Source organism: Mirounga angustirostris, unplaced genomic scaffold, assembly GCF_029215605.1.
Source record: "Mirounga angustirostris isolate CCGP_5_RB_7025 unplaced genomic scaffold, mMirAng1.0.hap1 SCAF_3, whole genome shotgun sequence".
In the NCBI taxonomy this organism is placed as follows: Eukaryota; Metazoa; Chordata; class Mammalia; order Carnivora; family Phocidae; genus Mirounga; species Mirounga angustirostris.
The window spans coordinates 187,927,745-187,954,511 of record NW_026991711.1 but is presented as its reverse complement, the minus strand read 5'-3'; the positions used below and the strand labels follow the sequence as shown (position 1 = coordinate 187,954,511).

Below are 26,767 nucleotides of genomic sequence, written 5' to 3'. Positions count from 1 at the left end.
ATAAAGGGAAAGTCTGTACCTTTTCACTAAGTGAAAGCTCATGTAATCAGGACCCAGATGAAGAATCACGGGCAGTCCCCCCCACCACTTGGGCTCTCTAGTCCTACGGTGTGAACCCACGTGACTTACTTGTTCGAGCTGCAGTTGGTGGGTACCCAAGAGTTCCCTGTTTTTTTGGGTGGGACATGCTGTTATTTTAATTTACATTTCCCTGATAACGTATGATGTGGAGCATCTTTTCACATGTGTATTTGTCATCTATAGATCTTCTCTGGTGAAATCCTTTTCCATCTCTGAGATTCCAGGTTATCTTGTAGAGGGCAAGGCAGGAGCAGATTCGAACAGGGGTCGAAGCTTTTTCTCAAAAGCATTTCATTCCATTCTGTCATACTGTGACAATGCCATAGACATTAAAATGCCACATTATAGCACGTGGCTGCGTTGCAAAAACACTTTATAAAAATTGTGGCTGGTGTGGGCCGAGTTTGCTGAGCCCTGCTTTGGAACAACAGCTTGAAAGCAGTTACTTTCCCTCATTTCCTTCTGAACATGAGCACCTGTCTGAGTTACTCAGGTGGCAGGGCCAGTCTGAAACCTGAGACGGGTCCCTGTGTCTTGCCATGGCATGGTTCCTCTTGAATATATAAGGAAAACATGCAACCACCGAGGGGAAACACTTGCTGGAGCTTACATTGTAGGGAGACAAAACCATTTTTTTTAAGATCTCATTGGATGTGAGAAAAGATGTTCAGACAAGATTGCTGTTCCTCATGACTTTTTTTTTCTTTTTTTGGTAAAAAAAAGAGACAAGCAAAGGAAGGAGACCAAATAGGATGTCCTTCAATCCAAGAAACTGGAGACTGATACTTACCTTCTGAACTAAGTAGACGCTTGTAGCTCTCTCAGCAGCCACTTTATCCAGGGGGGATCCCTCGGGAACAAAATAGCTGACATCCGCAATGTGAACCCCCACTTCAAAGTTGCCTGTAAATGCAGAAGGAGGCTGATCAGTGTGGTGCAGAAGGCAAGGCCATCCCTCCCAGGAATTCCTCCCGAGACTGCATGGCATTCTCGGAGGCCCCAGGACTTGAGGTGCGGGTCACCGTTTCCAGTCTCGCTGGGGATTCCATCTGCCCCTGGTGATTTGCGTGGTTACTTTCCTCACTATATACTAGCAGATGGTGAGATTTTTATCCTCAAGAAACAATATTAACCATCTTTGCAAGATGTTTCCTGTTTCTAAAGGCCTCTTGTGTTTGTAAACATCAGCAGACTTGCCAAAGCAGTCTCATTTTGGATGGTGAATGAGCCCTTTCAGGGCACTAGAAATGAGGGAGTCCCCGATTCCTGTGGACTCTGCCTCTGAAGTCTCTGCTCTTCCTGTCCATTCCGAGCACAGCCTTTATGTCGAGCCCTATACCTGGCCTTCCTACCTTGATTCTGCCTTCTTACTTAGCCCTGCACACTGTGGCCTGGAATTTTCTCAGCCATGGACCTGGTGATGCCACTCCTTAACCTGTAAGCCATGTCCTCGCTTGGTCTCACCCCAACTTGCCTTGCCAGGCTTCCAGCTCCCCCCTCCACATGTCTGCATGCAGCCGTCATGGGAAACCTCTTTCCACTCCCAGAACATACCTTACCTCATCCCACTGACATGTCTGCTTGGCTCATGGTTTTTTCTTATGTTTGGGATCATCTCAACAGGACCTGCCTATCAAAATCCTTCTTACCTTATAAGGATCAATTCAAAGAGAATCTGGGAACAAGAGGAGATTCTCTGCCCTCTGTTTCTTCTACCTGCACTGTCAAAGCACCTAATCCATAAGTGAAGATGATTACCATGGTCTTTTCTTCAGAGCACTCATCTCTGCCAGAGATCACAGTGTATTTTTATTGGCTTACATATTTACTGTCTGCCTCTCTCCCTACAATGTAAGCTCCAGGAAGGCAGAACCTTTATGTAAAGTTTACCGGTCTAGGCCCAGTACCTAGAAGAATGCCAGACAAATAGTAGGCACTCAACAAATACCTGTTGAGTGAATGAATTAATAATTGGTTTGTTTGCCTACTGTCTTTTCCTTTCTGGTAAAAGACCTACTTTTTTCCCCTCACAGAATTGCCCTGTCCCTTTCTGGTGGAGTGGGCCCTGCCTACCAGTTCTGCCAAAGAGATGGGCACGTGACGTAGGCTGGTGGAACTACACTTAAAGTGGGGTTGAGGGGGGCGCCTGGGTGGCTCAGTTGGTTAAGCGACTGCCTTCGGCTCAGGTCATGATCCTGGAGTCCCGGGATCGAGTCCCACATCAGGCTCCCTGCTCAGCAGGGAGTCTGCTTCTGACCCTCTTCCCTCTCATGCTCTCTGTCTCTCATTCTCTCTCTCTCGCAAATAAATAAAAAATTAAAAAAAAAAAAGTGGGGTTGAGGGGGTGGTTAGGTTATAAATTTAAGATTTACTCTTGAACATCCCATAAACCAGCTCTCAAATAGAGCATATATGATTATACACAAACACACTTACATACGTATATGAGAATGGACAGAGCGGACGGAATACAAAAAAGAGGACATATGTAAAGTAGGGGTACAGTATGATGAGCGCATCATGGGCAGACAGAGGTACACTGATGATATCAACATAAAGGTGAATTTGCTCAAATTTAAAAATATGCTCGGGGTGCCTGGATGGCTCAGTCGATTGAGCATCCAACTCTTGGTTTCAGCTTGGGTCATGATCTCGTCGTGAGATGGAGCCCCACGTCGGGCTCCACTCTGAGCGGGGAGAATGCTTTAGATCCTCTCTCCCTCTCCCTCTGCCTCCCCACCCTCTACTCCTACCCCCACTCGCACGCATGCCTCTCTTTAAAATAAATAAATAAAATCTTTAAATATATGCTTGATGTAATTCCACTATACCCCATCCTTATTCATAGTAACTTCAGGAAAGAGGATCTCTCTGCTGGGACCCTGGACAGTAAGGACCGGCATAAGTCAGGAGCTGCCAAGGAAACATCTTTGCCAAACAATCATGCCAATATAGAGATTAATAGATCTAGGAAATAAAAGGAGAATCACGATGGCCTTGTTTGAACTCCAGGATCCAGATGAACTTGAAACTAGTCTACCTATGGACTTGGCAGTTCATGAATCAATCAGTTCCTTTTCAGTTATGACTCACAGGAAGAATCCTGACTGACACCCAAGTTGACTCAGAAGAGCTTCTGCAGAGCACATCACTACTTGCTCCTGGCTGCCTACACAGTCAGTCCTAAAGTATCACACATTTTATCTGCAAATTTTGTAGCCATTTATTATCCCCCTATTCCTTCTTCTTTGGGGGACCCTTCTTCTCTCAGTTTTTTTTTAAATGGAAAATTCTTTAAGCATGGGGTGGTTAAAATAAGGGGTTCAGGGACAGAACAGAATTTAAGATTCCCCATTCCTCATCTACAGGGACTACCCTCCTACGGGGCATTCAGTGGGCTTTTCTGCCTAGTCTTGTAACATTAATACATTGGGGAAAACCGAAGACTGTCTAAGAGATCTTGGAGGCTGTGGGATAATATAATAGACCCACTTCCCACAGAGGAGAGGGGCCTTCTGGAAAGCAGAGAGAAACCAGTGTGGCTCAGAGTTCACAGTTGTTGGGTCACTGGGAGCAGGGACACCTGCCCTGAGATGATCGAGGAACTCAACCCTAAGACGATGTGGCCAAGAGTCTCAGACGGCTCAACTTCCAATTTTGATATTACAAGTATCTAAAACCAACACTTGGGGAAGGTAAAATAAAGTGTCTTCTTTTGAAGTTAAAATTATAATATATTAGCCTAACAGGTAAATATTGACTAAAGGAAAAGAGAGGATTATTACATCATGATATAAACCATAATTTTAAATTCGGTCTGTGTGTTATTACTACACATGAACTTTCTGTCCTTAGTTAAAATTGACAAACTGACAAAGAGTTCATTACAGGAGATAAAACATGAAGGAGGCCAATCAAAACATATTTCAGAGGCTTAAATTTCACTCAGAATTCCCAGCAGAGCCTCTAAGACCAGCAAAGAGAAGCTCTCTTATTCTCTCCTTTGGACCTTCTTTTGTGGATACCCTAAGTAAATATTTTATTACATGTATTTACATAATATGAACTTGCAGAACTCTTGAGGTAGTGGCACTGAAGGTTTTATTCTATGAGAGAGAAAATAAAAATCCAAATGTTCTGTAGTATCTGCTGCCAAGACATTTAGGATCAATGTGATATTTAAAAAAAAAAAATACTGTCTTCCATAAAAAAGGATTCTTTAAAAAAATTTTTTTTTACATGAAAAAGGTTTCATCAACCGGGGCTAAGGTAAGCCCTGAAAGTTCTGAAGAGCTGGGGAGGCAGAGGGAGGCAGAGTCCCCAAGGCCAGCCATGTCTGGCTTGCCTTTGCTCAGTGCCCATGAACTTAAATGAATACAAATGCTCCTTGGAATGAACCTGAGAGGACATCAGGCTGCTTCATCCAATTAAAACACAAATAGAACCAAAAGCAGCGTCTTAAAAACCACCTTGTGTAAGCCAGCCTCCCAGCCAGTTCAGCCACTTTCCAACAGTGTCCCTGCCAGGTGGCCCCTGACACATCCTTGAGGGTGGGGAGCTCACGACCTGAAGCCACTTCTGAAGAGCTCTTGTCACTTCAGCGAGAACATGTGAAAGTGCCCTGTAATGAGTAACAGCGACACGGACACAATGCTGGCCACGGTGGTCATAAACACGATAAGGAGGAAGCAGTAGTGGCTGTTTATTCCATGTCTTCTTCGTGCCAGGGCTCCGCATACATTCATCCAATTTTGACAGGCACACAAACTGAATTTCACAGATGAATCATCTGAGGCTCAGAGAGGTTCCGAGTCACTTGTCCAAGGTTACCTGCCTAGTAAGGAAGTAATCACCCCTGGATTCAAAACCAGGTCAGATTCAGAGTCTTTGCTCCTTTGATTACCGCCCCCCCGCCCCCGCACACACACACACACACACACACACACTCCAAGACAAGATGACACAACCCAATTCTTCATCTCAGTGGGTCACAGCTCAAAATCGCTCCCCTAGGGAGACGCAACAGAAGCCATTTGTGGCCGGGGATTCAGAAATCCTGCTGGTGACTTTCCCAGCCTTGTCCGCAGCCACATCCCTGTCCCTGCCGTCTCTCTCGGTTCCCTCGAAGGCCACTCCCCTTTGCCACGCACAGCCTGGCTGTACAGCAACTGGTCGACTTAACTGTGAGTCCTTAGGATCCAACTACTGCTGTCTAAGTTTCTAGCTTCCTTCCTCAGCTGTCAGTCCTCCTCAGCTAGCGACAGAGTGACTGTCCTCAGCAGCTGAAAGGGCTGTGCCATTAGTGTGGGCGGGGACGTCCCAGGCTACCCTCCGAGGAGTGAGCAGTGTGACCAGGGCCTTCCAGACTCGGGTGACTTGAATTCACTTTTACCCACTGCTAAGACCAGACAGCGGTGACGGACTCTTCTTGACCCAGAAGGGCACTGCTTTTAATCCAGAATGTCAGGGAACAATGTGGCCAAATGTACCTCACCAGCAAAAAATAGCTGCTTTTGTCTGGGTCACTAATGGCCTTCGTGTTGCTGAATCCCAAACTTTTCAGGCCTGACTTGATCTGACCTTACAGGGCACCCAAGGCCTACTGATCTCTCCCTCCTTGACACACGCTTCCCTCAGCTTGAGCATGTGTGACAGTGGGACTGCTCCTTCTCAGGTTCCTCTTCCTCTCCTGTCCCTTACACGTTGGCGTGCCTCCAAGCTCTGCCCTAAGCTGCCTTCTCTGGCAATCCTACTCTCTCCCTGGACTGTCTCATCCACTCCTAGGAGCTCAAGCAGCATCTCTGTGCTTTGGTCTCCTTATTCTGGGCCACCAGCCTAGACTTCTCTGAGCTCCAGACTGACATGCCCCTTAACTGTCCCACAGGTACCTTACATGCACACCTCTGAAAGTCCCTACTCCCAGCAAAACCATGTGTCTTTCTGTGCTCTCCATCCCAGGAAGTGGGATCACCTCCACTAAAGCAAAAGGGGCACCATCACTGCCTGAACCTAAAAGAAACTAGGCCTGTCTCAGCCTGTGTCGACCCATCACCCAAATCTGCCGGTCTCTCCTCTTCCCACCATCCCCACTGTGGCCAGGGCCACCACTGTTTCTTTGAAGGAAGATCTAACAACCTCTGTGTTGTTCTCCCTGACATTTCTCAAGCCCATTTTCCACACTGAAGATAATGCTCTTTCCAAAATACAAACCTCCCTGTCACCCTGTTTCTCTTCCTGACGCCTCCTACTGGCCCCGCAGACCACTGCATAAAGCCCACTCCCTCTGGCAGGCTTTCCCTGATGACCTAGACCATCATCCTCTGTGTCTTCCCACAGCATCTTACACTTCCCCTGCACCACCACCCGCCCTGCCCCCCTCACCAGGGCTCAACACCTACTTACTGAGAGCAGGTCACGAGGTATCTATCTCCCACCCTCTGTCATCTGCACAAAGGGCAGGGAAAGGGCCAAGCACATAGTTAGTGTCTGATGTTTCCTGGACAAATAAGAAAATAACCAACATACAGGGTAGACTTGTTGCCACTCTGGGCTAAAAGGGGGTGTAAACGCTGCCTGGTCTAATGGTGCAGAGTCCTCCCCACACCAGGTCTTCCCAGAGTGAGATCGATCTATGCTTGCACACCTCAGGTGACTTAGAAATCACTACTTCTCAGCATAGTCCAGTTCATCCTCAGATAGCCAAAATACATCTTCCTATGGCTTCTGCTTTTTGGCCCAGTTCTACCCCATGGGGCTGCCCAGAACAAGCCCAACTCTTCAGAGGACAGCAACGTGGCTAAGAGAAATGAGTGCAGTGGCAGATCTCTTCCAGCAGGGTTGGGCTCTGCTTTTGGGTTGGCATCAGCTTTGAAGTATTTTGAAAGCATGTGCCCCCCTGGATCTTCTCTCCTTCAGGCTAAATGGCTTTGAGTCACCTCATAATCCTCCAACACCCTCCCCCAAACATGTTCCTGATAACCACCTTCATTCATTCAATTAGCCATTCAACAAACACTTATTATGCTCCTACTACATGGGAGGTACTTTTCTAGGCTACTGGGGACAAGTAAACAAGATTGACATGATCCCTTCTCTTGTGGGGCGTATGTTCTAGTGGGGAGAGAAAGACAACGAGCAAACAAATAAATGGTAAGATTACTCAAGATAGTAAAAAGGACTCTGAAGGAAATAAAACAGGCTGAGGTGATGAGAATGCCTGGGGTCCACCTCAGATTTAGTTAAGAAAGGTCTCTCTGAGGAAATAAACAGAGACCTGTACATCTAAAAAGGACCACCTCACATGATGGCACGGGGGGAGTACATCACAGGCAGAACAATCAGAGCAAAGGGTCAAAGGTGGGAGCAAGTTGGCTGCATCGAAGGTATAGAGAGAAGGGGAGACCTGGAATCTAGAAGGCCAGTGAGGTAGATGGAGCCCCAATGAGAGATGCCCTGCTGGGCCAGGATGAAGCATTTAGATTTTACTTCAAGTGCAGCGGGAAACCTCTAGAGAATTGCAAGCAGAGAAGCATATATACCACCTCCACTTTCTCATTTTATCACCTCTTCATTCTGCACATCGTGCTTCTGTGAATGCGGTCTCAGGTCGTACTGAACTGAAAAGAAGGAGTGAAGAAGAACACAATCTCTTAGGAATGGTGCTGCCGGGCAAACAAATTTAAGCAACCCTTCAGGGAAGTAATATGTTTCATTTGGCAAACAAATGTAGATGATGAAAAGAAGCATAACCTACGAGACACAGTGATAGATGCCATAGACACTGGATTTCCCATCTCGCAGACTGGCCTCCATCCAGCCTACGTGACGAGAAAATGATGCTCTTGCTTGGGTCACCCTCTTGACCCTGTGACCAGTCTTCCCAACAACATGAGCCTTAAGAGAGATAGAAAACTGCGTCCTGAAAGCTCAAGAAGGGGAATCCAACTGAGAGAATGGAGAAAAAGGGACTTTCTGCTGTCTGGACTTCCCCAGCAGTGAAGGGCGGATGTCCTTCAGGGTAGCACATCTAGCCAGGGTGCGGCCCGGCCTTAGTTTGGCCCCCAGCATTTCAGAGACAGATTCACAGCTGAGGAACAACTGGGCTTGGATCACCTTGTAGCCACACAATAAACTCAATCTTTTAGTTGGGGTAAGCAAATTCCCTCTCGCTTTGATGGAAACACTGATTGGGTAAGAGAGACAACTCAAACTCTGACGTCTTCCAGTTCTGTGTGGTATTTGGTTATGTAATCAAACACAAAAGCTGACCACTGGTACAGCAAGCCATGGCAGGACTCCATGGCCATGACGTGGCAATGGTTTGAAGATATTTCATAAACTTGAGAGGAGTCAAAGGGAAAAAATTCTGGGACAAGGAAATCTGAATGCAATGCAAGGTACCCATGCATGAGGCAGGGGTTGTACAAGAGGATTTCTCAGACCCTCCTGAAGGCCAGGATTTGAAGAATCTGTACATTGTCTCTTTTAATTTTCCTTTTGCCATCCAGCAAATGGTTAATGAGGACCTTTAGCTGCAAACTCCTTAACTGGTGAGCTCACCTTCTGGAACTAAAGCAGCTTCGAGAACCTTTTTCCTTCATTATTACAAAGGGCTCTATCAATCTGCAAGTACTCAACTAAACTGCCCACACAGCAATTTTTGTCATGTTCAATCTAATGCTCAGGAATCTAAGTTTAAATTTATATGAACAGCATGGAAGAGGAACACCCAGGTAGTAAATTCCACTTTTCCCCTTCCAAATGATTTGAGCAATGGCCTCCTTCATTAACAGGAAAGAGAATGAGGAGCTGGACATGTGAGGCTGGCACACCCAACGTCTGGGAATTTCCAGGCGTTTCAGAAGTGAGTGGGGAAAGCCCAGGTCAGCCAGTCAGGCCTGGGATGGAGCGTGAAGCCCGGGCTCGTGCAAAGCTCTGAGTGAAGGAGGGCAGGCATTTGTCTTTTCCTCAACGCCAAAGGACAGTGAAGTCAGAGGGGCCAAGAAGGACCCTTGAAGGTAGTTTCAAAGTTAGTAGGTCTGAATAATTAAGGGTGGAAGTGGGGGTGGGGTGGATGGGGGGTGGATAGGGGGTGGATGGGGTGAACTGGTCATGGTTTCAAGGTTGCCAGGGTTGGGTGATAGGAACAAGGAGTTTCATTATACTATTCTGTCTACTTCTGTGCATGTTCAAAATTCTCTATCCAAAAAAAAAAAAAAAAAAAAAAGTTTGCAGGGGCTGAAGCCAAGGAAAGAAAAAAGTTTAAAAGGGAAAAATCCAATTAAGTAAAACTAGCTACAAGTTTTCAAAGAAGGACAAGCCAATAGAGGCAGGAGAGGGTTACTGCCTGGGCAGAATTAAGATGTCCCTAGTGATGATTTCTGGAGGCTGAAGATATGGGGACTGTTCCTTTCTACATTATACACATTTGCAATGTTTCCAGCTTTCAAAGGCTGGAAAAGTAATAAAGATAAAAAACATAAAATAAAAAATGCAAACCCGGCTTAAAAATGGCTGGAAAGAAATACTTCAAGATGGTTAACAATGGTTTTCTCTGAATGGTAGGATTATGAGTAAATTCTAATATTTCTATCATAAATGGATTGTTTAACAGCCTTTCTTTCTTTTCTTTCTTTCTTTCTTCTTTTCTCCTTCCTTCCTTCCTTCCTTCCTTCCTTCCTTCCTTCCTTCCTTCCTTCCTTCCTTCCTTCCTTCCTCTCTCTCTCTCTCTCTTTCAGTCAAATAAAAACACACCTACAACACGCTCTGTCCTTGCTCCGCCACCCCCCGATCCCTGATTCCCCACCACACAGCAAGAGAAAGCACCACTGGCTGGCCTGGGCAGGGGGCAGTGAGCAGTTGGCAGCTCACCTGACAGGTCTCCTGGCGGGTAAGGGTGAAGAAAGCACTTCACAGGCCACTTCGATTAAAGGTGAGCTCAGTAAATGAAGCAGCACGAGCAGGCATGTTCCTTCTACATAAGAAGCAACTATTTTCCCACCAGAAATGTGACTCCAGTTTACAGCAGCCTGTGGCTTTTGTCATTATATTCCAGGTCCAGCGTGTGCGGCTAGCCCAGGGAACCTACCCTTTCTCCTGCCTGTGGTGTGCGGGGAATGCGTGCACGATCCCAGCAGACCGTTTCCCACAGACATAGGTTTGAAAAGCAGACTTCAGCATGTTTTCACACCCATTTGTGGCTTTTTCTATTTTAAAAAAGCCTCTCTACAAAATATAGTTAATAGTCTCTAATAGACAAGTTTAAAAGAGGTGTGCCATTGTCAGTAAGTTTTAAAGACATCTAAGTATCTCTGTGTATTTAAATGCCTGTTCACTAAATGCAACTGCTCCCAACCACTGCTTAGCCTGATCCCATCCTTTCTTTCAGCTGAAATCAAAGCAGCTTTCATATTCACCTTGAATTTGGAGAAGCAATCGTTTTCAAAAGCTTTATGACCTGTGACAAAACCCTTTAATGGTTTTTCTTGCATTCCGGAGAAGCTCTTTTAGTTTCTTGTTATTTTTTTGCCATACCAAACTCGCTCTTTTTTGGATCTAATTACTCAGTTTTGCTAATTAATCTCTTTTGCACAAAGAAGGAACCATTTTCTGATCCCCCAAGTTAACAAGAAGTTGTATCTGTCATTTATGCATGCTTATGAGCTTATGATAGGAATTCACCTTCCTGGTTGTCCCCCAACAATAGCACACTAACTGCTTCCTTTGTTTATATTAACTCATCTAATCCTCACAATGCTGTGAGACAGATCTCTTCCTACAGATGAGGAAACAGGCCCAGGGAGGTCAGACACCTTGCATCAAGGTCTGGCTCCCAAGCCTCAGCCCTTGATTACTACTTTATGGGATTTGCGTCTTAGTATCAGGTACCCAACTAATTTGTAATTGCTTCTTTCTTAATCCCTATAATGCTACAAGTACTCTCACTGTACCAGTTTTTAAAGGATCATACATTTACTTTGCAGAACACACACTTTAAGACAAATAGGTAGAAGACAGTGTGATTTTCAACATAGCCAAAAGTGACTCCTTTATGGTGACAGTAAATATTCACTGAAATAAAAAACCTGCAACCAATAGTCACTTTCTACTTATGAATATACATATATCAATTACAGTTTTAATTTAGTTTTCATATAAAGCATTTTGAATTGCTAAATTTTCTAGGTACCTGAATGCCAATACTTTAATTATCAACCCTTAATAGTTTTAACACTTCTGGATGGAAATCCTCTAAAAATGTATTATATATTTCCTTTTTTTTTTTTTTAAGATTTTATTTATTTATTTGACAGAGAGAGACACAGCGAGAGAGGGAACACAAGCAGGGGGAGTGGGAGAGGGAGAAGCAGGCTTCCTGCAGAGCAGGGAGCCCGATGCGGGGCTCGATTCCAGGATCCTGGGATCGTGACCTGAGCCGAAGGCAGACGCTTAACGACTGAGTCACCCAGGCGCCCCCATTTCCTTTTTTTTAATAGCAGGATATAATTCATTATTAATAACTTGGGGTCCTTAATACAAATATTTCTTTTGTATTTTGCAGTAGATGCTGATGTGGTAGAGTAGGGCAAAAGAGTCCAGTCCCCAGGATGTACTCTCAAATTTACTTGTCACTTGGTCACCAAAATGGAGTTAACACTGTTCAGATGCAAAACCTCCTGGTTAATTATAACCACAGTTATCACTGACTGGACCTGGCACATAAAATATTCCATTATTTCTCGATTAAAGGAATCTACTGCACAGAAGTTCTATGGGGTAGGTACTATGGATTTTCAGGTTTTATAGGTGAAGATATTCAGGCTCAGAGAGGTGAGGGGACTCGCCCAATGTCACACAGTGAACAGTGGAGCCTGCATTAGAACACTGTTGGACTCTACTGTCAATGTTCGTAACTATCGTACCACAGGGCCATGAGGTCTGGCTGTTTCCTGAAGGGTTTTAATCATCCCACGATGATCAGTCCCCTTGACTTGTTTCTTAGCAGCTCTATGGAGATCAAATTCACGTACTATACCATTCACTCATTCGAAGTGTACAGTTTTAGGATATGCACAGTTGTGCCACCATCAGCACCATCAATTTTTCATCCCCAAAAGAAACTGCACATCTGTTTTCAGCTACTTCCTATTTCTCCCCAACCTTCCCAGCCCTAGGCCACCACTAATCTACTCTGTCTCTACAGATGTGCCTATTCTGGACATCTCTTATAAATGGAATGGGATAGTATGTGGTCTTTTGTGATTGTCTTCTTTTATCTAACAATGTTTTCCAGGTCTTTCCATGTTGTAGCACGTGTTAGTCCTTCATTTCTTTTTATGACTGAATAATGTTCCACTGTATGGAAATACCACATTTATTTAACTATTCATGAGTTGACAGACATTTGGGTGGTTTCTACTTTTTGTGTGTCTCTTCACTTCTTAAACTTTTTAAAAAAAGTAATCTCTACACCCAACATGAGGCTTGAACTCATAACTCCAAGATCAAGAGTTGCATGCTCTACTGACTGAGCCAGCCAGATGTCCCTAAAATAAACTTTTTATTGAGGCATAAAATACATAAAGTATATAAACCACAAGTATACAGCTCAATGAATTTTTACAAAGTGAATACACTTAGGTAATCACTCCCCAGTTCAAGAAATAGAACATAACCAGAATTCCAGGAGTTCCTTTTGTGCCTTCCACTCAGTCTTTATACCCACCAAAGATAACTGCTTTTCTGACCTCTGCAATCTATAATCATAGATCAGTTATGCCTGATTTGCATTTATACAAATGGATTCCTTCAGTATGTATATAGTGTGGGGGGGGTGTGTATCCACCTTCTTTTGCTCAACATGTTTGAGACTCATCCATGCTGTGTTTTGAATTTGCTCCGTACCACCACTGCTCCATACTCCCTTTTAAGAGTAAATCACATTCTATCCATTTTACTGTTGAAAGATCCTTGGGCTGCTTTCAACGTTTTGCTATCATGAATAATGCTTCCATGAATACTCCTGTCCATATGTACTCGTTTCTGTTGCGTATATATCTAAGAATGAAACTGGGTCATAAGTGTAGATCTGTTCAGTTCCATTACATGCTGTACAACTGTTTTCCAAAGTGGTCACACCAAATTACATGCCTACTCCGTGTATGAGAGTTCCAATTGCTTCACACCCCCACTAACAATTGGTATTGTCAGCTTTAAAAAATGTTTAGCTATTCTGGTAGGAACACAGTAGTAACTCACTGTGGTTATGAGGTTATTATTCTATATTATCTTCTAGAAATGTACATTTTACCTTTCACACTTAGATCTATGGAATTGACTTTTAAAGAAGGTGTGACGTAGGAATCAAATTTCATTTTTTTCCCATATGGATACCCAATTGATCCAGCATCCTTTTTTCCACTACACTGCAGTGACACCTTTGTTGAAAACCAGGTGACTCTATATGTATGGGTCTGTTTCTGGATTCTCAATTCTATTTCCACCTTGACTTCTGAATAGCAACTGAATATTTATGATTTCAGCAACACCTTGCTCAAATTCCATCTCAATTTTAATCTTTCCATTTTATATTAATAATAATTTTCACTGAACACTTACTTTTTGTCTGGCACAATTCTAAATGCCAGGGACTTATTTAATCTTCCCAGCAATTTTAAGTTAGGCATTATTATCCCTGTCTCATAGACTGGGAAATGTGAGGCATGGAGAAGTTAATTCTTTCCTCTGGAATATGGGCTGTATCTCTTCCCATTTTGTTGTCATTCCATCTACTTTTGTGGAGAAGCATCAGTAGCTCAAGCAACTTTAGGCAGTTACTGCCAATATCTTTAAAACGATGTTGTGTTTTTGCAACAACAGGCATAAGAGGAGCTTTGTTCCTTTAGCTTTTCATATACTCATAATTTTGGAACTAGAAGACACCTGAAAAACTGTCTAGTCCAAACACCCATATAGCTGAGGAAGGAGAATTTCAGAGAAACCAGAGACATGCCCAAACTTACATGATGCAAAGATGAGACAAGAACCCAGCTCTCCTGCTCCTATTCCAGTGCTCTCTCTGGTATACCAAAACTGCCTCTCATCATGCAATGAATGTGTTGGATCACTGAGACTCCTGAACCGGCTTCCAAGTTTACCTTGGTGCCAGATACTTGAGGATGCCTGACCGGTGGGTGCCAGATTATCTTGGCTTTAATGAGCAAGAAAACTGGAACCAATCAGCAGAGCTGGAAGCAGATGAACAGGCCACGGTCCAAATTTGGTTTAACAAGGTGCACTGAGACATCCATGAAAAAAAGAGAATTTCCGAAGCCCAGACCCCACAGAAATCAGGCTAGCTAGATTTGAATGGAACATAGGAATAAGACTTAGAGTGGTGGAGCTGTCTCTCCACTTAATCTTTCCACTTAGATTCTGTGTCCTCAAAACAGGAACTCATTGGCAAGCATCCCAGAAGCCCACTTCTATGCCAGAGGCCTTGCATGACTATTTAGTTACTTGGATTTTTTGAGTCAAGGTATGATTCAGTAAAAAATGACCATATAACAAGGAGAGTTAAAACTGTTCACTCATCAATGCCCCCAGATGAATGGAGAAGACGTGCACTTCCTTATGAGTCAACGGTTCTACAGAATTTTCCATTTTCCTCCCCAGGTTCACTATCAGGGGTCATACTATGAAAATAAGGTTTGTCTGAGATCAAGTACTTAGATTACCTGGAATCTGCCTGAGGTCAAAATGCCCTCTGACATAAGAGATTGCAAGAGGGAAAAAAATCAGTGTTTCAAAACCGAGATTAGAAATGACTTCACATAGAACAGGAGTGTAGGAATAACAGCATTGGAAATACCAGGCATCATGAAGATGTCAGAAACAAACCCAGAAATGTATCCAAGTAGAAAGGTGCCCTGAAATGGACCTTTTCTTTTCCAAAATCTATGGAAGAGTTATCAGGGGTTCTCTTCTAGAACACAAGGAACAGATTTTAAACATAGAGTTGTTTTTTGTTTTGTTTTGGCCAAATTAAATGTTGGATATAGATCTTATTTTTAAGCTACATGTGTCATACGTTTCCAACTGATAGATTAAACTTTCCTAATGAAATCTGAGTTGCCTCTTCCAGTATAGTGTTCAATGTTCAGGAAGGCCACCCCTTAGAAACATGGCACTTCTGAGTCCAGCTCACTGAAGTGGATGAACCAGGTAGAAGCATAACCAATGCGCTAAGAGAATGTGGGTGCGGAGGGGCAGGCCTGACTCCTGGGGCTTAAACGAAGGTATTCTGTCTGAGATGAAGTCAAATTCCAAAAGGCTAGGGAAGGCTAAAACAGGAAAACAACTGCAAGAGCAGCACCTAGAAGGCTGAGAAAGACAGTTCAAGGTGAGGGGAATGGCTGGAAGGAGTGGTCCAGTACTAAGAGAGCAGACCCGTGCCAGGCCGCCTCCTGAAGGCCTCAGGGGAATAGACAGGATTGATGTCCATCCAAGATTTGTCTGCTTGGGCACTCTTGTGAGACAGGACAGGCACAGAGCTTCAGCAGGTTAGTGATGGAGCTTTAGCAGGTACACACAGCAAAAGGCTGCAGTGTTCTCTGCACAGTGCTTGAAGAAAGACTCTGATGTAAAGCGTATTTCTCCAACCAATAACCTAGGTGACAAGAGCCTAAGACCCTTGCAATGGTGTGTGTGTGTGCATGTGTTAGAAGGACACGGGCTATAAGGTGGGGTCCAGCAAGGGCCACAGAGCTAGGCATGGTAAAGTATCTTGTGCAAGGTTAGGAGTAGTGCAGAGCACAATGTGATGTAATGCTTTAAGTCATCTCAGGGTTGGGTGCTGTGTACGCAGCAGGAGAAACAGCAGATCAGGTCTCCTACCACATGTCCAACTTCAGCTTCTGTAGGAATGCAGCAATTATACTGTCCCTGCAGTGCACTGATAAAATAGTTCTCATGTTGGGGCTGGTAGAGCAAGGCATGGCCATATTCTTCCTTAAAGGGAGTGAACGTCCTCAATGAGACTCTTTGTGGGAAGGGGCAAGTCCCCAGATGGCAGATGTAGAATGAAAGAAGTAAGCCCACGGCCTCTTTCTAGAACCTAGACTTTTGAAAGGCAGATGTTAAGGTGTGGGTGCCTGGATGATGCTCACAGTGTGGAGACATGTCAGGACCTGGGTGGGCCTGGATCTGGAAGCAAGTGTAAAGCAGGCCACTTCCTGATGCTTTGTGTTACTCTCTGCCGATCTTCCTTTAGTTGTCCTCTAACCTTCAGGAAACTCCTGTCGAAAAGTTATGATCTAGGTTCAGCTGTGCCTGAGGTTCTAAGCAAAGAATTATGGGGACCATACTTGGACCAAAGTGTTAACAAGTCCTGTCAGCCCTTAAGTTGGTGAGCAGAGGGAATGGTGATTAGGAAGAAGGAAGTGAGTGGGTGAATATCCCTGTGGTCCAGCTGTCTTCCCATCTGGGAATCCTTCTCTGCTAACCTTTGGAACTCTGAGCTTCTTTGACTAGAGAAGGCAGTTTCCTTTTTGCCGGTCCCTTGGTAGTAAAGGCTTTCAAGCAATCCTGGCTCTCTGGTGGGTAGCCTGTAGGTCAGTATGGATATATTTTAAAGAGTTTGGGAGCTCCTGGAGAGTGTGAGGAAAGTAGTCAGGGTCAAAATCCTTAACTGCTATGTAAGGGAGCATTTTGTATTCTGTGTGGAAGGCAAGTAAACTCAGCCATGAGGAGGTAGGTAACTCACTCATCCTTCAAGCATTAATAGGAAGCATGACATCACGTATATTCCAATTTATCCCATTCATCTGGCCATGGATCTGAGAAGGTATTGAACATCTTCAAATGTACTGTTTTTCTTAAGTTAAAAATGTTTCTGCACTTACTTCTTATTTAATTGCAGTGTGATCCAAGAAATGATGTATATGATACCAACAACTTTTAAAAACATGCTTTTTTTTTTTTTTTTAATGTTTTCCGTGTGCTTGAGAACAAAGTGTAATCTTCATTTGTGGGTACAGGATTTTACATATGGTTATGAGAGCTAGCCTGTTAACTGGGCTATTCACATTTTCTACAGTTTTAACGAATTTCTGCTCTGTTTGAACCAACACTTCCTGGGAAAAGTGTGTTAAAGTAACCCACTATGAAGATGAATTTATCAATTTCTTCTTGTTTTTCGGTCAACTGTTACATGTATTTTGAAGCTATATTATTTAGTAATATATATTCAGACATATTTTCCCAATGAAGTGACCATTCTAAGCATCATTTAGTGACTCTCTTTATATTTAGTAATGTATTCTATCTTAAAATCGATTTACCAAACATTAACAAAAAATATACTAGCTCTCTTTTGCTTAGTACATGACTGGTATAGCTTTTCTCACCTTTTCACATTTAATCTTTGGGTCTTCGTGTTTATTTCTCTAGTCTAACAGTCTTTGCTTTTTAACTATAGAGTGAAATTTGATGTGCTTATTAATTTGGCACCTTTGTATGTGCTTGTTATTTATTTATTTATTTATAAAGACTTTACTTATTTACTTGAGAGAGAGCAAGTGAGAGAAAACGCACAAATGGCCTGGGCAGGGGGAGAGGGAGAAGCAGACTCCCCGCTGAGCAGGGAGTCCAAGGTGGGACTCCATCCCAGGACCCTGGGATCATGACCTGAGCCAAAGGCAGACCGCTTAACTGACTGAGCCACCCAGGCGCCCCTCGTGTGTGCTTTTTATTTGTCCTACTTCTTTTTATTTTTTTCTCTTGTCATGTCTTCTTTTAGATTGAAGTGTTTTTGCTTTTCTCAGTCCATTTGCCTCTCTCTACTAGTTTGGAAGTTATTTACTGTATTTTCCCTATTATTTAAAAGATATTTGAAATGTTTATGGAACACGAACACTATAAATACAGTAAATGTTATATAAAATATAAAATAATGCAGAAACTGAATATTAAAAAGCATATGTTTATATGTTTTAAATTCTGTTCCAAAGTTAAATCCTAATATGACAAAATTTTTTCAAATATTAATGGTTTTTAGAAAAAGACCCTTGGCTTGACAATTAATAGCACTCTAATACTAGAAAATGAAAATAAGATCTAATAGCCATGTTTGATATTTTGTGTCTATTTTTTAAGATTTCCACTGTGGCAGGGCCAAAAACAGAAATAGGAACTCTTCCTATTCAAGCAAATGAATTCTGTTTATCACTATGACATGCATGAAAGGCAGAGTAGAGTCTGGTTATTGTTTTATGCATTTCTTAGAGGAGCAGAGGGGGCTTCTATTGTTAGAATTATAACAGGTAATTCTCATTTTTCATTCAGTACCTGTATCCACAGAGTATGATTACCTAGTAAGTCATCTTATACCTTCCCTTCATCTCCAAACATTTGTGAAGTTAATATCTTTATAGGCTCTCCTTTTTTTCCTTAAGATTTATTTATTATTTGAGAGAGAGAGAGAATGCATGCAGGGGGTTGAGAGGGGGAGAGAGAGGGAGAATCTCAAGCAGACTCCCCACTGAGCGTGGAGCCCGACTCGGGGCTCAATCTCATGATCCTGAGATCATGACCTGAGCTGAAATCAAGATTCGGATGCTTAACCAACTGAGCCACCCAGGCCCCCCCTACGCTCTCCTTTTCTAATACAAGCACTTAAAGCTATAAATTTTCCTCCAAGTACTGCTATAGCTGCACCCTTGCATGTTTCATGACTTTTTTTTACGCTTACATTTACTAGAACTTTATCTTTGGCAATCCTAAAGGTTTTGGTTTAGGGTTAATTCCTCCAGAAAGCATATGCTTATGATTCTGCCTGGCTTCTGGAAACATTGTTCACAAGGTGCCACTTTAAACTAAGCACCTGGCTTAGAATTTTATGGACCATGTAGATAGTGTTAATTCAGGTGGTGAGATAACTGTCTGGGTCACTAGGCATCAGAAGATACCATTAGGCCAGCTACTTTAGCACATACATCTTTCTTTGATCATCTGCTCTTGTTTTACTCCTGGCTTCCAGGGACTTGTCATACACTCTGGCCAGCTTAGCCATACATTTTAAAAAGATGCATCATTTTAAAGAGTTTTGGTGAAGAAGAGTTTTTCAGGCTATCCATTCTACAATATTACTAAAAATGTGATAAGCAAATATTGTATATATACCTGTGTATACATTTTTCTGAGAAGAGAGTCTATTGCTATCATGAGGTGCTCAAAGGCATCCAGGGTTCCAAAAGAGATTAAAATCACTGCCATATGTTCTGTTTCAGCCTTACACAAATTAAGACAGCAGATTTTATCTGATGTATCACAGGTCTCCAGGTCAAAGGGAATTCTGCATTAAAATTCTAAATTTTAATTCTAAATTAAAATCATTTAAAGTTGATTTTCATTCTCAAAATGTCACCTGATTCCTACGTTCTGGTATTACCTTAGTGTTATCTCCATATACCAATGGAACCTTCAAACATTCCCAAGACAGTGGAATTAAAAAACAAACTTATTTCCAGTGTCTTAACATACCATTAAGACCTGACACCAGCTTTCTATTTCGCCAAACTGATGGATGAGCATATTGTCACTGTAGATGTACCTGCTTGTTAAAAGGCCTTTTCTTAACTAGCAAGCCTGTTTGCCAATAGAATTAAAGAAAAAAAAATCTGGCTTTTTGTCTCACAAAATTTTTCTGTTTGTTTGCTTGTTTACTATCATGTTAAGGTTCATTCAGGAAGTTAATTTTAGCAGGAAATTAGCACTCTTTGAATTTGGAAATGGCAAGGATGCAGACAGGAGAGAGATGGAGAAAAAGGACAAAATAACACCAGGAAACAGATTGCTGTGGAAGCCTGTAGTTTTGAAATGAGAGAGCAGTGTGGGCCATGCAAGAGACTCACGCCAGAGAAAATGGGGAAGTGAGCCTCAGATAAGCCACCTCACAGAGCTGGAGGAACGAATGTCATGAACATAAGATGTTAAGTCAGTGATCTCACAGTCTCACTGAGACATGAGGAGATGGACTGAAAGACCTGATTGTGATGGGGGAAAGGTATACCTAATTCCAAACAAACAGACTTGTTTTAGGAGAGCACGTGGAGTTGGCTTGTATGTCAGCATATCAGCCTCTAGGCAACCCACAAACTTGGGGTAGATGCACGCTGAAAATAAAAAGTGCAAAGCAAAAAACAGAAAAAGAAACACGGAAAGTATACAACAGGTTGCCTGGTTAGATCGACTAGACCAAATACAGGGAACCATGCATGATACTCTGGATATGGAGATATCCAAGGAATGCCCTGCCCTTAGGAAGCAAGCAGAAAAGGGGAATTAAATCCGGAAACACTGATATTTATGGCTGCATTAAAGACGTGAAGAAAATGTGCTAATAGGATAGGAATAATTCATTTTGCCAGGAAGAAAGAAAAGCTCCGCAGAGGTTTTATCTTGCTCTTTAAGTCTGACACAGAAGTAGGCAGGGAGGCCGGGCATTCTAAGTAGAGGGCAAAGGGCAAGTGCAGGCTCAGAGGCAGGGTAGAGTGCAGTGATTATCCAGAGCCTGGAGTGGCCAGCCACCACCAAAGATGTGTGTGTGCGTGTGTGCGTGTGTGTGTGTGTGTGTGTGCGCGCATGCGCACGCGCATGTGTGTTGGCAGGTGGGGAAGGTGGGAAAGGAGGCACTGGGGATTAATCTTGAAGAACTTTGATAACAAAGCTTTACCAAAAGCAGTAAGGACCATATCCATAGGTACAAAGAGATTTTCCAGCAGAAAAGCACTCTAATCTGGCTCTGTGTGTACATAATAGAAAAGATAACTGGGTAGCAAAGTGGAGGGCAGACAGGGAGGAGGGAAGGAAATTATTGGAAAGGCTATGACAACACTGCTGAGAAGAAGAGGAATCAGATGTGATTCCAGGATTCCTTAAAAAAAGAAACTTTGGTTGACTAGGTGGCAGGTGATGCCTTTATAAAAGGAAGGGTCAGAGAAGGAACAGGTTTGGTGGGGGGGAAACAAGGTCCCAGCAGCCTTGTCCTGGTGCCTGTCATGCTCTTCCTCCCGGCAAACCCTCAAATTTGGATCACTGCAACTTCTCCCACACCCTGGAGGCTGAGGATTACTGAAGAAAGCCACCCGGACTTGGCAGTATTCCAACTCAGCTGAACAACTGAAGAGTGTTCCATACCACTCTGTGATGGGATTCTGGTCAGCTCCCTCCCGTTCCCTTTGCTTTGGTGCCCCTCCACCCCCCACACCCCTTCCCTGCCCCCCTGGCCCTCAGCAGGGGTTCCACTTCCTCTCCCAGTTAGAAGGGATCTTATCAGGTGTGAACACTCAGCCGCAGCACCTGGTCTGTCCTCTTGGTCTCAAAGGAAGAGGTGTTCACCCTCCATGTCTTGGCCTCACTTTGCACTTACACTCTGAATCACTCCCACCTTCTTCTTTAAGGCCTTGGGAAATACTCAACTCCTCTCTTTCCTATATTTTCAATTTCTCCTTCTCCGAAGTCTCTTATCTCCCAGTAGAGAAACATGTTAAAATCCTTCCATCTTAAAAACAAAGAAAAAGCCTGCTCTGCCACTGCCCTCCCTGCCTCTGGTACCTTTCACAGCCAAGCTTCCTGAAGAAAGCAATCTCCGGCTGCAGGTGAGGGACAACAAGGAGAGCTGTGTGGCTGGAGGGGAGTAAGAGAGAGAGGGACATGGGGAGCAGTGTTAGGGAAGTAGAGTTAGCAGTGGGTCACAGTAAGAACCTGGATTTTTATCTTCCGCATGACATGAGAACCTTGGAGGAAGTGAAGCAGGGGAATGGCCTGAGGGGGATGGGCATTCTGTAAGGACTGCCTTGACCTCAATATGTGGGAAGAAAAGGGCAGACGCAGGAGACCAGTTAAGAGGCTCCCGCAGCTGCCCAGACACCAAGTCCTGCCCCGATTTCCTTTCCTGGCTAATGCCTCCCTCCAGTTCTGGCTCCTCAGCCTCTGTTGTGGTTGGGCACTTGCCACCTCTTACCTAGACCAATGCCACTGCTCTAATCCAGCCTCCTCACTGCTGCCAGAGTGATCTCTCCAACCTGCAAGTTGGATCCTGACTCTCTCCTGCTTAGGACTCTTTGCTTACCACTGCATTCAGGATATAACTCCTTACCAGAGCATGCAAGCCCCTTTCCCGACTACCTCACAGGCTCCTCCCATCTCACCAAGTTTCGGCCACACTATATTTTTGGTTCCTTTCAGGACCAAAGTCTTTGTACCTCAGGGTCTCCCCACACTCCATTTCCTTAGCCTGAAATGTTCTTCCTCCCCATTCTTCATTTGGCTCACCCCTGTTTCTTCTCAAGTCTAGGTTAAAATGTTATTGTCCATCTTAAATGTGGGACCCACCCCAGTCCCACATTTAAACTATGGGTCATTCCCACATTTACTTATTCAATTTTACTTGATATTAACCTGGAGAGGACAGGAAGTGCAAGTGTTTCCCGCTATTGTACATCTAGCATAGAGCATAGACAGTGGTCCTCGATCATATTTCTTGAATGAACAGATGCTCTTGTTCTCCAAGTCGAAATGCTGTCTTCTCCATAAAATCTCAACTTCCCAGTGGGGCCTACCAAGGAATTCATGGTCTCCTCCTGGCTTTATCTACATACAACTACCACCCCACTTGAACCTCACGCTCCCGGTATTCCAAGCTCTGTGTAGTTCCCTCTAAAACACCATGCTTCTGTCACCCTAGGGCTTTGTATACACTCTTCTCTCTTCCTAGAAAACCCTCCCCCTCATGAGTGCCTGTAAACACCAGCCAAGAGTCACTGAGCGCCTACTCTGGGCCTGGGCATCTGTGGCAGTGAATGGCAGGAAGTCAGATAGAAACAAGATTAGTAAATCAACCAACAGTGGGTGATGAGTGGTGAGGAAAGAGGTCAAGCAGGGAAGGAGGAGAGAAGGTGGGGGTGGGGGGGATGATAGGCAGAAAGGGGAGGGAGGGCCTTACTGAGGAAACAACCAGTCAAATCTTGAGTCAGCCATGGGGCTCTCCTGGGAAACAGTGCTGCGGGCAAAGGGAATGCGGGGGTAAAGGCTGAAGAGCATGTGATGAGGGGGACTGGCGTGAAAGCTCTGCAGGCTCCCACGAAGAGAGAGGCAGAGAAAGAAGGGTTAAAGCACCTGGAGAAAAGAAGTCCAAAAATTAGAACCAAGAGCAAGGAGGGCCCTCCAAGTCCAAGGAAGAAAGAGTTTCAAGAAGGAAGAGCAAAGAGCCAAATGCTGCACAGACGTTGGGTGAACTGAGGTCAGGGACAACCTGTTTGTTGAACTCCCTGAAGCTATGTTGCAAAGGGAATAAGGAACAAGTGGGAAGTGAGAAAGGAGCGGTAGAGGCTCAGACCACTCTTGCAAGGTATCCTCATGGACACAGGAAGGTGGAAGTTCCTGAGGTGGAGCAGGGCTGAGGAAAGGTTTTGTAGGATGAAGGATACTGAAGTTTGCACATACAGAGGAGGAAGCCAGACCAGAGGGAAATGTCAAGGGCTGGGGAGCGTGACTTGTCGGGGGAGATATACCAAGAGGGGAGAACAGAACCCAGGAGTGGGTTCTGGCCTGGTTGTTGGGGTTTGCCCGAACATTCACTCACAAGCTCCAGGACTTCCATGCTCTCTTTTCCTTCCCAGAGGCGGATCCAGAGACATCCTGTCAGCAGTTTGTTCTCGAAAACTACTACCACCCATTCTATTGGGCAGGTTCTCTGGTCTAAGCCTGGAACACAGGGACACAGTCTCTCCAGATCCTACTTCGGCACTGCCTCCAAAGGCATTAGTCATGACAAGAAACTCTTAGCAGGTGACAAATACAGCCACGTGGGGAAGTTACAGAGTTTAGGAATTCTATGAAATTCTTACAGGCTTTGCTCCTAGTCTCTCATTCCTATTCCCTTACTGGGACAGAGCTCCCTAGTCCCTCCTCCTTGGGGAAGGGAAAGCCATGCAACCAGGAAGGCAACAGAGGCAAATCAGACAGGAAGACTGGCGCCCCCTACAGCAAAGCAGGTAACCTGCATTCCCGAGGTCCCTCAGACAGGATGATGTCTGTTTATCTGAGCGTTTTCTTACAACCGGACAGTAGGATGGCTCCTACTTTCTTTGAGTCAGATGGCCCCACTCTGTGGGGACAGGAAATATGAGCAGGTGGCTGAATAGAGGGGTGTGCTCCTTGGGTGGGAATTTCAGGGTTCAGAGATGAAAGCAGCAAGGAGAGAGACAGGCAAGACGCATATGACTATGGGTATCCAGCCCAGGCATTCCCTACAGACTTCTGCTGTGTTGTGGTTAAGGTGTAAAGTCCCCAGAAATCCTCAAGGAGGGATGGGTTTATTTGTTTACTTATCCCTATTCATTCATTCACTCATTTTCCCAGTGGTTTCTGGTATATTCACAGCATTGTGCAACTATCAACTATTGAATTCCAGAACATTTTCAACACCCCAAAAAGAACTCCCAAACCCATTAGCAGTCATTACCCATTCCCTCTTCTCCCCAGCGCCCAAATCCTTCATTTCAAAGCCCTGACTAGGATAATGCTGCCACATTCAAAAGCAGAACACTCATTAGATAATAAAACAATAGAGAAACTAGCGGTGAGAGAGGTGGTGAACATCAATTTCCTGTAGGATCTGGTAGGGGCCTGGACTGGCTAAGCTGAGGAAAGGTCCTGTCTAACAATTTCCCCTCGAGACTGAAGCAAAGCAGTAAGCCTTGTCTAATTGAAGAGAATGGGTTCCTCTTACTCTGGACTTGGGTCAGCCCAGTAAGGAGGCCCTGACGGCCACGGAGAAGTCTGGATACACGGAGAAGCTGCCATGTACCTCAGACCTCATAAGGGCAGAAGTGACCCCGTGATGCGTGGCAACGGGCTACAGCACATGGAAGAACATAAAGGATGCTCAGCGGAGGAGTGGTGACGCAGGGGTGCATGCCAGCTCTTACTCAGTACCTCGGGCATGCCCACATGAGAGACAAGACTTGTTCTGGAAGCCCCAACAGGGACGCACGGGACCAACGGAAGGAAACACAGCAAGACAGCAGTATTTCAGACCACGACAGGGAAGGATTTCCTAACGGTCATGCAATCTTCAGGCTGAATGGGCTGCCTATAAGGTAGAGAGTTAAAATGCAATCTGGATATCCAGTAAGTGGATGCTGTGGAGGTAATCTGAAAACCAGAGGGTGATGGGACAACCGTGGCACTCCACACCGGAGCGGTGAGGTCAACTGTGAGGTGTGTTGCAGGTGATCTGTTATAGCAATAAGACACAGGAGGTGTGTGATTTACCACCTTTAGATTCTGGGTTATCTTTATAACACCGCTCTTGTTCACTTGCATCATTCAATATTTTCTTGAGTGGATTGCTCCATGTTCAAGTTAGCGGGCCGGGTAATACTCAGGGGAACGTTTCGCTCAAGTGTATTTTTAAGCTCCAGGAGGCAGGGAACCAGCAGGACTGGTAGAATCCCTTCCAGAGCTGAGATTCCTTGAGGGGAGGGGGCACCCCCTCCTCAGCCTGCTGACATAATCCTGACATCCCAGAAAACAGGTGTCACTGCCTTTCTGCAGAACTGATCTGCAGGCTGTAAGGTCTAAGTCTCACACCTATAGGAGATACTAGTCCCAAGTCCCAAGGGTACATGTGAACTCCAAAGAATGGGACAGTGAGGACCAGATAAAGTTAACATCTGTCTGAGTATCTTATTTGCACAGAACAGTCATTCAGATGATTTTAACAGGTCCAAAGGGAAGTCTGACCTCTATATTTTCTTTAAATAAAAATGGTTATAGTTGATGTAAATATGCCCAGAAAACATGATTTGCTTCTTGAAACATTAAACGTTTTTTCCTCTAAGCAAAAATGGACATGAACTGGTAACTAACGGAACCCAAACTCAGCCAACCTCGCCCCAATCCAAACTGGAATTGACTTTCGCTTTTCATCCCCCTGGATAAATAGCCTTGGCAGAAACCCTTGTCCCAAAGGCCAACTGTAGAAGTGCCACCATAAAACCACTTGACTGACCAACTCCAGCCTTTTCGGATTCTTCCCTGACTGCTTTTCCATGTCCTTTTTCTGCTGCTCTGCCAAATGACCAGATGTTAATGACTCCTCTGGAATGCGGGAATAACTAAGCAGATGGAAGGTATCTGATCACCTGGTGCAGTGCGCTACTGGGCAGCCTGTGATTTCTGGCACCTCATAATTTTTTTTTATTACAAAACTTTTTTTCATTACAAAACTATTATTACCACATTATAAAAATGTGGAAACTAGAGAAAAGAGAAAAATCACTTATGATCCCATCATCCTAATAAAATTGCTGCTTGCATTTTGGTGAGTTGTCTACTTTCCTCCAGGGCTCTCTGTGTATGTAGTTCTATGGACTACATACATTTAGCTTATTTGTCCCCACCTCCTCTGAAAAGGATGTCTGGCGGCTTAGATAAATGTGTATCATCTGACAGTCAACTGCATGTAGACACGGTCTCTCCCAAACCGGCTTGTCCTCTCGCTGCCCTGGCTTCTAACTTGTAAATTTCATCTCTGCATCATCCAGGTTGAAACTTCTCCTCCACTTTGGGTAGTGCAAAGACTCCTCTCCCTCAACCCCAACATCCATTTCCAGTGATTCTT

At 44.3% G+C, this 26,767-nt stretch overlaps 1 protein-coding gene across 6 annotated transcripts in view; it reads right to left on the bottom strand.

Annotated features, from left to right (window-relative positions):
- Positions 1–26,767, bottom strand: part of DIS3L2 (DIS3 like 3'-5' exoribonuclease 2) — a 353,809-nt gene that overhangs the window by 109,161 nt on the left and 217,881 nt on the right. For all 6 annotated transcript variants that reach the window (XR_010410345.1, XM_064587245.1, XM_064587247.1 and 3 more), the window contains one exon: positions 872–984. Coding sequence is in view for 5 of the 6 variants with exons in the window: in XM_064587245.1 (XP_064443315.1) it covers positions 872–984 (113 nt within the window). In the remaining variant the exon portion in view is untranslated. The remainder of the gene's footprint in view (positions 1–871; positions 985–26,767) is intronic.